This window comes from Thermobia domestica, unplaced genomic scaffold (assembly GCF_964235325.1).
Source record: "Thermobia domestica unplaced genomic scaffold, izTheDome1.hap1.1 HAP1_SCAFFOLD_855, whole genome shotgun sequence".
Taxonomy (NCBI): Eukaryota; Metazoa; Arthropoda; class Insecta; order Zygentoma; family Lepismatidae; genus Thermobia; species Thermobia domestica.
In genome coordinates, this window is record NW_027656565.1 from 36,191 (window position 1) to 49,013 (window position 12,823).

The 12,823-nt window shown below is 35.0% G+C and overlaps 1 protein-coding gene across 1 annotated transcript in view; it reads right to left on the bottom strand.

The window, feature by feature from the left end:
* Nucleotides 1-1,692: 1,692 nt before the first annotated feature.
* The window catches only part of LOC145677416 (circadian clock-controlled protein daywake-like), a gene marked incomplete at its 5' end in the record, with an annotated part of 29,087 nt that continues 17,956 nt past the window's right edge, over nt 1,693-12,823 (bottom strand). Inside the window, 2 exons of the mRNA XM_081747913.1 lie at nt 1,693-1,847; nt 8,066-8,215. Of these exons, the coding sequence (XP_081604039.1) occupies nt 1,693-1,847; nt 8,066-8,215 (305 nt within the window). The remainder of the gene's footprint in view (nt 1,848-8,065; nt 8,216-12,823) is intronic.

Genomic DNA, 12,823 nt, shown 5'->3' on the forward strand with positions numbered 1-12,823 from the left:
CGCAGGTTGTTTGTTTTGTCTGGGTTGGAGTTATGTTATATTGGCGTTTTTATCAAAAGTTTCAAAAGTTTCTTTGTTCCGCTTATGGTGATGGAAATCTGGGTTAAAGGATCTCAAATAACTCCATTATTTCGGAAGATAGCCTCACTGATTTCGACACGCGAAACATATTTTATACGTTGCTGAAAGATGTATTTTGGAGTCTTGAATTTACTGTCGAAATTAGTTAGTAGAAAGTTGTAAAGAATTGGCTGTTGAAAATTGACAGAGGAAGACGGAGTAGCAGAAGTTTTTCTGAAGTGTAATTCATAGATGTGTCATGAAGATTAGTTTCAGATGGAATTCGTACTGGCGAGCGTGAGCGAGAACGTGCAGGATTAGGAGTAGTAGTCTCTATGGTACTAGATGTTCGAGATCGTTTTGGTGAGCGAGAATGAGATGGAGGTGAAGAGACATTTTTAGAAGATTTGGAAGAAGTAGATGGACGTGGTGAAACTGTGAGGAAGTCTGCTATGCATAGCCTAAGTCGTATGCGAAGTTTGAAGTCCAAAAGAGCAACCTGTGTCGCAAAGCGACAAAGAATTCGCCAGAGTATGAATACAATGATCTTCAAAATCGTAAGTTAAGACCCTCCAGAAGATGAAAACCTTCTCTCAGACTCCTACGTAGGGTACCTGTACTGATGTCACAAGAACGTTTGCTATACTTAATCACAGCATAGTATAGTAATTGACTACAAGAGGAGTTAGGTTCGAGGAAAGATGCAAAGACAGACAGCGCCTTCCAAGCATATCAGAAGTAACTTGTAATTTTCTTGAAAAGTGAGAATTTTAATTTTGGAGTTTATTGTTTGCAATGTGGTATATTAGTTTACAAGTTTTAGGCAGTAAATTTGACATTTTTGCCAACTAACAAATAACGTAACATGTTCTGCTGTAATCGGTCACGAAAATAGTTTTGTAAGCCTACAAACTGTCTGACAATAGTTACATGAGTACAGTCCTGCCACCTGTTGGTCATATTCTAGGTCAGCGGGCGTTACCGAGTTTTCAGAATCATTCACTGGGCACTCGTCGAAAAGTCTCTATAACACTTGCTAGCAAAAAAACGACAAACAATAGTTTAAACACATGAAAGTAATCTTAATTTTACTTAATATATAAATTTGTACCCACTTGTTTCTCGCTTCTGTTCACATGAAGACCAGAAGAAATTACATTCCCCACGCGAAAAATGAAGAATTCTTGGTAATACAAAGCCGATCCTTTCCCGCCACACGACCATAAGCAAGGAAAACCGCCACGATCAGCGTATGGTCCGAAGGCCACATCCGTCACAGTACCGCGACAAAACCATCATCGATCCATCTGTGGTTGAAGTTAGTTAACCGACTCTGTCTCACGCCTCGTTCCCGCTTGAAATCTGATTATATATCGCCATAGTAGTGATCGGCCCGACGATGTGCGGCGGACAATTGATCATGGGGGATAGAACGATATCTAAAATTAAACTTGTATAGATACAATTTTAAGGGCCAGTGGGCAAAAATAGAATTAAGGAAACAATTCTAATATTTTTAGCTTTCAATTTTCTATATGAAAAAGAGAGACATTTAATAAAATATATGTATTTGAGGTTTTTAAAAAAATACTTCCTTAAACAATATACAGTATATTCTTGAGGGTACATCTATTAATTAGGTGGAAACAATTCATTATACGGAACACGATGTAATATTTCATTGGCCAAATCTGTCATAAGAGAGGTTATTGCATCCTCCATTGCAGGTCGTAGTTCTTCGAAAAATGCTCTCCAGTTGGAGTTTATGATCTGGTTGGTTGCATCACCTAAAAGAGGAAAGAAAATAAATGATTGAAACTTTTTTCCGCAGTATAATGTTTGTTGAGAAACTGTAAAGAAAGTGTAAAAAATAATTATAAATGTAGATAAATATAACGAATAAATGAACAAAATTATGAAAGGCATTTTCGGAAATCATTTTATCAAAGTAAAGTCACCCAAAGAATAAACTATCCCTTGGTGACTTTTTCACGCAAAATAATCCATTCCGTAGTATAGGATTGTTAAGGAGATATTTACCATTGCTTTTTACCGTCTATAATAAAGGTTATGAAAAATCTTTGAAAGTGAAGAAATACGTCAAATACTTATTCTTTCGGCAGTGCCCCTATCCTTTTTTGAACCAGCTGAGATGCCCTTTTTGCAATGGAAAAATAATATTAATTTTTTAAAAAAATAATTTAAAGATATTGAACGTATGCAGCTTGAATCACAGGAAATGGTTAGTTTAATTACCTAACAGGGTCTATGGTTTCACTGTATAATTCTTGCATATAAATATTGGCCCTCCAATCCCCGATGGAGTTGAAAATGAAAAAAGAGGCTTCGTATGTGGTTAGCTGTAGGGAAGATTTTTCTGCATACAAAATGTGGTGTATCTCCTTAACTCCTTTCTACGTGAAAGAATGATGACACATGCACTACTATTTTATCACATTTTGAGATCATTGTTTTAGAAAACTCAAGAGTAAATTGCATCTTGAAAATATTTTAATTAAAAAATGTTTACACTATATTGAGTTACGTTCTGATAATGTTTGTTACATATATGCATGAATTGCTGAATTGGCAGTACATTTGATAGATAACAGTTGTATACGGTTGAACCGAAGAGACAACAAGCTTTTATTTGTTTAACTTGATTCTGATTAAATGATAAAAAGTAGTTTTTATTTACATTTCATTTTTCAGTTTCAATGTGAAAACCTTCAGAAACCCGAATTTTCTGAAATCCAAAAGTAATAGGAGTTAGCCAAAGTGTTTTACTAGTGAGAATTAAGAAATTATTCGTTTGCTGAATTAACTGTACAATAGCTATTCTGTAATATTGTTTTTGATTGCTATACTAGGGGTATATCTTATATATTTGAGGAATGCAAATGATACTCTTTGATGTGCATTTAACTATCGAATATAGATGACTTTAAAGCCCTCTGTGTCAATATTATAGAGACATCTTAAATAGTCCGAATAAATTCCGACAAACACGTGAATTTGCTTAACTCTTTCAGAGTGTAGGTAACATAGCATTATATCCAAATATGTTATTGAGGAAAAATTTCCCTCCAAATTTCTGAAGATATGCATATGGCATGTATGCAATGAATGCGGCCTCGCTCTCCTCTAGAGCTTTAAATTCTCTTCGAAATCGAGTAGACTGGATAAAGCACTGGATCGAATGGAACGATTCATAAAATATAATATGTATTTGCTGAATTGGCAAGAAATTGACGAATAAAACTTCTACCGAAATGACAACTTGAATTATTCTTGATTATTACAAACTCGACTATGATGAACGTAAAAGGTATTGTTTGTTTGCATTCCATTTTTCTAAGTTTGAATATGAAATACCTCAGAAATCCGAATTTGCTTAGTAAAGCTGGAATGGAAACGTTACATGCTCACACAGTAAGTACCGGACCCTATAATTGAGATTGTGCTAAAATACTTGAAGATTACAAGTAAATAATCTCTATATATAAAGTCTTGAGTTATTGTGTTTAGCCTTCAATTTGACATAGGTATATTTCTACATCCACAAATTCCATAATCCGAAGTATATGGACGAGGTCTGTCCCAACGTTTACCCCTGCTGTTCTGTTCGGGTCTATTTGACCCGAAATGGATTTTGTTTCCTCATAAAATTTATGATAATTTTCGTGGTGTGGATCAAGTTTGCGACTTTGTTTTATTCAAAATTATATTTTCTGAAATTCACAAACTTTTAATATTAACGGTTTTCGAAATTTCCCTATGTATTACTAATGTACTGTTCGGGTCAATATGACCCGAAGAAACTTTTCTGTACTGTGTAAGTGAATTTTCAACTGCTGTCTTATATTTATCGCAAAACATATGTTTCTACTTTCGTGTTGTGTGGGAAAAGTGGATGGAAGTTCTTCTTAAGCTATATTATTCTGATGAAAACGTCACTGTTGATGAACAATTATTAGGATTTAGAGGGCGTTGCCCTTTCAAGCAATATATGCTCAGTAAACTGGCAAAATACGGTATAAAAATCTGTACTGTATATGATAGCGAACAATACAACCGTTATAAATTATATCCCTAAGAAAATTTAAAACGTTATGCTCAGACGAGTACTCTTCACACGAGAGAAGAAATCAGAAACATGTAAACGCAAAACCGACGGATGGCCCACGAAATTGTTGCATAATATGATTCATGTATCATCTTACAATGGATTTCTTTTATGGACTTTAATCAATCCAAGCTGACAACCAGGAATGTTCATCAACAGAAGACTGTATTTGGAAGAACTTGGAAAATCTCTCATTTTACCTGAGATACAATCTAAACAATATACGCTGACAAGTGACAAGTCTAGAAGGATTAAAACTAGAGCATAAGGAAGTGGCGAATCAGAAGTTACAGTGATAACACCCGAAACAAGCTCCTACCAAGCGTGCAAGGTGCAGATATTGTCCATCATCTAACGACAACAAGAGAAATTTGGTGTGTTTTATTTGCAAGGAACATATCTGTAAATCTCATGGTGCTTATCACTATCTGCGCCGTAAATAGTGGTATGATAGCGTCTAACGCTTACCAAATTGTTTTATGTAAGCTTGTCAGTAGTAACACTTACCAAATTTACCAACAAGTATTATGCGTGTCCAATGTGTTATATTCTCTTTACTAGTTACCAATCTTGTGAAGACTAAAAAGAGTAAAGCAATGCAGTGACATGTGGGTTTTACAAATATGAAGAGCTGCATAGTAATAAAATTCTTACTACCATAAGTCATCTTGTTTTAGGTGAAAATTACTCATGTTCCAAGTCAAATTACAGCAAACCATTAGCAAATGTCCAATATTTATATCTAATTCAAAATGTCCTACATTTTGGTTTCATCAAGAAAATGTACATATGATAATGATGAATAAGAAGTTTTCTGCCCGAAAGCAGGTCTTGACCCGAAGGTCCCTGTACAAGGTAGACTCACGGCAGTTTGCTATTGCCTTTCATAGGATGATGATGACATCCAAAGGACGGAACCTACAGTCCAAAGTGGGATCCAAACCACTTGTGTCCCCATCGGGAATTGAACCGAAACACCTTGATTATAAGCAACGAGTGTAACCACTCATCCACCGGGGAAAGTATGTACATGTAATGCATTGTAAAATATTTAAAGACAATTAAAATATTTTCTTAGCACTAGACTATTAAATAAATTAGTCATTGTTTGAAAACCTGGTCCTTTTACAATAAAATTTAATTATGGGTCATATTGACCAAAACAATATATGTGTATAGTAGATGGGAACAGAGCATCAGGGTTAAGGGTACGCGTACTTCGGCGTACGGTGTACGTACTCCGTATACATCAGTTCTCTATACAGAAAAGACCGTAACAAGACGTTCTAACGCGGACATCACACGTTAGAACCAGAAAAGCATCACTTCTAATTTGCTGCTTTTCAGTACATAAATAATCCCTCCAGACCACACAATGAAACATTACCAAAGGAATTACCTATCTTAGAGCCTGAAGATGCATAGTTTAACACATGTGACTTCAAACAACTAATCAGTGATTTACCTATAATGTCATGTCACCGGAATCATGTAAGTATGGCAACCATGAGTCATTCGTAACTGATCCTCAATAACTTTGAAACAGAGCGAGATATTCTTTATAGGTCCACAAGTACTCATACATAAGCATACTACTACATATACCAATCTTAAAACATGAGGGGTATAAATTGGCCCATCCCAAAACCATTCAAAGGCACCATGCGTGTACCTAACTGGTCCTTAATAGCCATAAAAAATTGCGCTACTCGACAATAGCCATAAAAGACAGAGATTTCCCTTTAAAACACTTAAATAACGTTGAAAACTAAGAAAGCTTCAGATTTTGCAATTTTTCCCCCATCCAAGGGAACGAGCTAGGACATATAGAGATACTTGTATTTAGGACCCATAGATCGTCCCAATTGCATAACCACGTTACATGAAAAGCATATGGTAGGAACCAATAATCCGGAAATCATATGACCTCGTGCCACACCACGTGACGTGATCATAGCCTAAGTCTGGAAGAAAGTTTCAGCTAATTTAAGCTAATCAGAGAAAAGTGTTCTCTAAGTTTTCTCGTATTAATAGTGCCAAAGATGTGTCCTCTTTGGAAATCAGAGAAGTTGTCCATTTTACATTATCACCATCTGCTCATTTCATTGCACACTGTGGCTCCACTGCTTCTCACCTAGTCCGGAGTCTGTCCTAACACAACACTAAAAACAGCCCGGCACTGCTTTCGCCGCCTGACTATTCCCAACCGAAACTGAGGTAGTTTTAACTCCAGCTGTTTCTCGTAAATTATATATATATATATATATATATATATATATATATATATATATATATATATATATATATATATATATATATATATATATATATACACAATTAACGTTTAATTTTTGTTTTCTACATACAATTGGAAATATGTCATATTACGCCACCTTTAATTTTAAAAGAACAGAAGCTTCACTTCGAGCATTTAGAACATTAATGTTATATCAACTATCGTGAGTGGTCGTAATGGAAAGCTGGTATATATCTGCGCTTCAAGATTTCAACTATACCATCCAATACAACTTAGAAAATTACTATTAAAAGTAAATAATAATAATAATAATAATAATAATAATAATAATAATAATAATAATAATAATAATAATAATAATAGTGCATAAATGATCCACTAACAATTAACAGCATTTTGCAACCAATCGGCAGAGGTGTGGGAGGGTTGTTAGGTTTTAACAAATTATGTTTTGAATATCTTATATATACCTTGTTAAAAAACAGTTTCTCAATATCTTACATATAACTAGTTAAACATACCTTGTTAAACAAATTGGGTTTTGAATATCTTAAAATTGCACTGTACACAAACGCCAGTTTTGCGTGCACAACCGTGTTCAAACAATGCTCAAGCATTTGAGACTAGATCGACGAAATTTAGAAAAGATCGGGGGTCTAAATTGTATGTACGTTGAAATGTCAACCACTAATAATAGCCATAAATATTCAAGTAGTAAGTATGTAAGACCCTAATAGGTATGGTCTTGGTGTTGGACCTCTAGGTCTTCGTCCTCGACTTCGGTTGGGATTTCGGGACTCAGTCTTGGTTTTGGTTTTGCATGCAAGACCAAGATCATTACACCAGCTTGCTGCAATCCCAGCCAACGGTAGGAACTGTTCTATAAGACCATGCTTAAGCATATCATAATTCGGAAATTTATTAATTGTTTACACAAAATAGGCTGATGCAATTCTTTCTTAAAATCGGAGACCAATAGGCACGATGTATAGAGAAAAAATTTGGAACCACATAGAGATTTGGTTTATATGTCATTATAGTGCAAAACACTTGTTCAAGAAACATGAAGCTGCCTGTTCCTAACACTTCTGCCTCCAGTCCGAAGCATTGGATGTTCATTGTTGTCAAGGCTTATCTCCTGCCTACTATGGACCCTCCTTGAAATCAGGGTATATCTGAAAACTCTATTGAGAGTATCTCAGAGAACTAAACCCTGTAGGAAATACTCTGTACACCTATTGAAAATTGATGAAATATGCATTTTGGATTGTGTATGTGGCTTCCTTTACTCTGATAATGACCACCATATACAGTTTCTGGAATTCGAAATAGAGCCTGTTGAGAAAAGCTTTTTCTCGATTTTGGTTAGACCTAACTCTAAAACAATGTACTTTTTTGCCATAGATCCATATGAACTTCTCTTATTTTGATGTGAAGTATCACCTCTTACAGTTTGTCGGTATAATTCATTAACACCCTATATATATATATATATATATATATATATATATATATATATATATATATATATATATATATATATATATTTATATGTGTGTGTGTGTGTGTGTGTGTATGTGTGTGTGTAAAGAGAGAGAGAAAGAGAGTTAATAAGTACTTACCTAACGCTCTGTTTCCATTAAACAAGTTGTCAAGTTGTAAATGAGCATCCACAACATCAAAGTTTATCCTCATTCTGGAAATTCTTAAGAATTCTTCTCCACCATGTTGAATAACTTCTGCCTTTATGAGAGCGTTTCCTTTACAATTACCTGTGTAATTCAGAAAAATAAACTTAGAAGCAGCTTTAAAAACGAAATTTTCTGTAATTTATTCATATAGAATATAGGAATGCGCACAGACGAAAACAGGCAAATACCCTGTTTGAGTTTACATAGCTACACTTGCTAATAACAGACGATTTCAAACGGCTTCTGACATGGTATAATGGCTCAGTTATAGGCAATCCTCTTAGACAATTCGGAACTCTATAGGAAGAAAGGGACATATCGTCTTAGCGGTAGATCGCACACATGTTGGGCGAGCGGTACCATGTCGACCTCGAGTCACACGAGTTTTGTGATAAACGATATTTTGTTTGTGGACGTTTTATGTTTTTTGCCGTTTTTCCAACATTTTCATTTAACTATTTTTTTTTAGATAACCATGTAGTTGTATTAACCATTCGAATCATTTGGCCTAAAGGTATAAAACAGCTCTGCACGTATACTATGATCAAAAATGAATTTCAAGCGATGCAGTTTGTTATTCTTTATGAAAAATTTGAACCCCCTCTCCTCCATTTGGATGAACATTTAACTCCAAATTTAATGATAAAATCCTCGATATGCCCAAGTTGCTAACAACTTTCAAAAGTTGATTTTAACTGTTTCCATCGTTTTCTTATATTTTTCCATTTTATGAATACAACATGGAAAATTAAAAATACTTTAGAAGTTTCTCTATTCTCCAGTACAGGTGGAATGTTCATAAACGTTGGGATACATGTACAATGATGCTTAATAAAATATTTATACACCAAATTTCATTTACCTAATACGAGATATTATGTTTTTGGCGTAAAAATCGAATTTCTGGATCCTATTCATCATATGCATTTAGTTCAAGTGGCATGACAAAAAAAAAAAAAAAAAAAAAAAAAACAGTCGACTGAATTGTGTGTTTAAAAAATCATTTCAAACCAAGACATAGTATGATTTAGTATTGCAGAGAACTATCACATATACAAACAAATATACAAACGTACGTGTCGCATTGTAGAAAGAAAAGGAGCATCGACAAACGGCCTTTATATCTGGTCCCAGCAGTAGAATTGATATCCGTATCTTCGACCTCAACAGTAATGATTACATAGGATTTTTAAGTAGAAAGCTTCAAGAATGGAGACTCAGGTGGTTAGGGCATATAGAGCGACGACTATGTGAAAAAGAGAATTGGATAGCTAGTGGTAACAGGTAAAAGTGAGAAAGGAAGACTCAAGATGGAAAGACAAGATACTAGATGATCTGAGGAAAAGGGAATGGAGAATAGAGAATTCCAAAAATGGAGAAGTGGAAGAAAACAATTGAAGATGGTAAGACCAACCCCACATAAATATGGGACAGGCGGAGACAAAAAATCCTTGACCTCAACCGTAACTTGCCCAAAGTTAGACTCTATTAAATACTATAAATACACATATTATTTTAGGTTCTATTAATAAAAAGAAAAAAGTCAAACTAGCGAGAAATGTAGAAGCAAATCTTAAAATCATAACACAAAATAAAGAATATTAAAAAAAACTTTCTCCAACAAAACATGACGTATGATTTAATTCTGTATCAGTATTATGTCATTTATTAAGGCTATGTTGTGGCTATGTTGTTCTTTGGTGTTTCCGAAACAAATAAATGATGTTTATTCTTCTGAGGAAGGATGCTTTAGGAGGAAGAAAAGCATTATGAGTGAGAATCTAAAATGTGAATTTGAAAACGGAAGAAGGATAGGAAAGACTAAAGAAGAAAAGTATGTAGTCCTGAAGACCTGGAACATGAAATAAATATAGAAACGAGAATTGAAATGTTGAAAGAAGAAATGCATTATTAATAAACATTTGACATATGGAAATAAAATAAGGAAAAGGAATGTCATAAGCAGTCTTTAACAAGAAGAAAATTCGGTTTGTGGGTTGGGGACTAAAGAATTGGAACAAATGCGCACAACATACACTAGATTAAACCAAATTTATAACTGCATTTTAAACGAGGAATAGCTTGTACTTATGTTAGAATCCATTCAATGTTCTACTTTTTCCCTAGAAGTAAGAACATATTATTTTCCTTTACGAATACTTTTAGTACTAGTTTTGTAATTTTCTTTGTACTTTAGTAAATTTTAGTAGTAGTTCTAGTAGTACTTTCAAATTATAGGAGAAAAGCCTGACAGAAAATCCTGGTTCTCCAGATTGGGGGTTGATTTCACGTTGGCAGTCAGTTGTAAGAAAAATCGCAAAATCAAATATGGCTCAAGAAAGAAATACGGGTAAGGAAAAGCAAGGCTGTGCCCCAGGACCGGCGCATGGGCCGATAACTTTAACGCCGTGAGACATGAACAACTGTTAGCACTTAACAACGAACGCAAGGATTAAGGAAGTGAGTTTAGAAGCAGCAGATCAGAATAGGAACGTGGAACATCAGAACATTGAAATATAGGAGCTACTCGTACGTGTTATCGAAAACGCTTGCTAAAAATAGACTAACCAAAGCATACATCCAGGATACTATATGGAAGGGTTCTAGATCAATGGAAATAGGTAATAGTTACAATCTTATATAGACAGGTAACAACAACAGAATCCATGGCGTTAATTTGTCTTGAATAAATAATATGAAGGAGACATTGGTGGAAAAAGAGAAAATTATAGTAGTCAAATTCGTGATATTAGAAAGAGAGACTTTTAACCCTTATCCGGGCAAGCTATTTTTGTAACGTAGACTGCAACTGGGGCCTTACCAACTCTATTAGCCTTACCAACTCAATATGTTCATAACTTTAACTTCGTCTAAAGATAGAAAAATTCAGAATTTTATGGCATCGAAATAGTTATGGTTATTAAGAAATTCGAAGAAAAATATGAAGCTACTGGGCCTGGGAGGCCCCGGTTGCCCGGATAAGGGTTAATATAGTCTGCGCCTATATCCCTACAAATTGCTTGTGATATGGAGACAAAGTAAGAAATTTGGATGGGAATAGATAGTAGTCTGCAGAGTTGTTCGTTGTATTAGAATCTTATCTTAGCAGGAAACCCAAATGGTGATGTAGGATGATCAAGAGAAAGATATGAAAAATAGATAGACATAGATATGGAGTAAATGACAGAAACAAGGAAGGTGAGAATATGATACAGATGGTGAAAGCATACGATCATGCTATATAATTATCTTCTATAAAAATGGACACCTTATTACATACAAGAGATCTGCTGAGGTCTGGATCTGCGCAAGGTGTGAGATCTGCTTCATCTTATGGAGGAGAGGAAACTTACCTGATTCAAAAGATTGTAAAGTAATACCAGGTGAGAATCTAACGGAACAACACAAACTAGTAGTAGACCATATTTACATCAAGGGAAAAGTAGGAAGAGTACGTCAAAATGTTCCCGTTCGAATTAAGTGATGGAAACTAGATGGGACGATTGCTGAAACGATTCGAAAGGAAATTACAACATCTCAAGTACTTCTAATGGCAGAAGAAGAGGTACACGTGAAAGAGGAGTGGATCAGAGTATCAGTAGAACTCAGGGAAATGGCAAGAAAAGTTTTGAAAGAAACAAAAGAAAGTAAAATATTGACAAAGAAATGTGGTGGTGGAATAAAGGCGTACAAACAGCTGTAAAGGAGAAGACAGGACGAACACCAAATAGCAAAAGTCTGTCAACTAACAATGCCTGAAGGAGGCTTGCAAGGAACCGAAGAAAAATCAAGGAGGCAGTTAGTGTAGCAAAAGAGAAGACCTGTGATGAGATGTATAATACAATAACCTGGAAACGAAAGAGGGAGAAAAATGTTATACAAGCTTTCGAAGGAAGAAGAAGGCAAAACGAAATAATATAATATTTACAGTACATCAAGGATGAAACTAACGAGGCTGTGACAAGTGAAAAGACCATGAAGAAGAAGTGAAAGAAGTGTTTCCATTGACTTCTTAATGAAGTAAACCAGAGGGAAGTTTACGAAAATCTACCCACGAATCAGAGACTTGTTCGGCCTGAGTCTACGGTAGAGGTAAGAATATCATAAAAAGATTACAACTGATAACGCTCAATGACCAAACATCTCTATCAAAACATAGAAAGGTTTAGATAAAGAAGAAATGGAGCAGTTTACTCGAATTTTTAATAGTACATTGGAAACAGGAAATATAGCAAGAGAATGGAAAAGCTCCTACGTTCTGCTGACTTTTAAAAGAAAAGGAGAATACAGGGGCATAAAACTTACGAACTATGCAATTAAGCTCTGGAAAGCAGTAGTAGAAACAGGATTGAGGAAAAATTCGAAATAACATAAAACCAATTACATTTTGTACAAGGACGGTCGACAACTGATGTAGTACTTGTACCTAGGAAGTTAATGGAAAAGTACGGAGAATATGCGAGTGACCTTCACATGGTTTTCATCAACCTAGAAAAAGCGTATGGTAGAGTGTCGAAGGAACTTATTTAGTTGACATTGAAGAACAACGGTGTCCCAAACACCTATCTGTATAATTCAAGATGTGTGTGATAAATGTCGGACAAGTGTGCGCTTGTGTAATAACAGGTGGGATCACACTGATAGTGGTACTTCATTAGGGATCTAGTCTTAGTCTATTTCTTTTTGCAG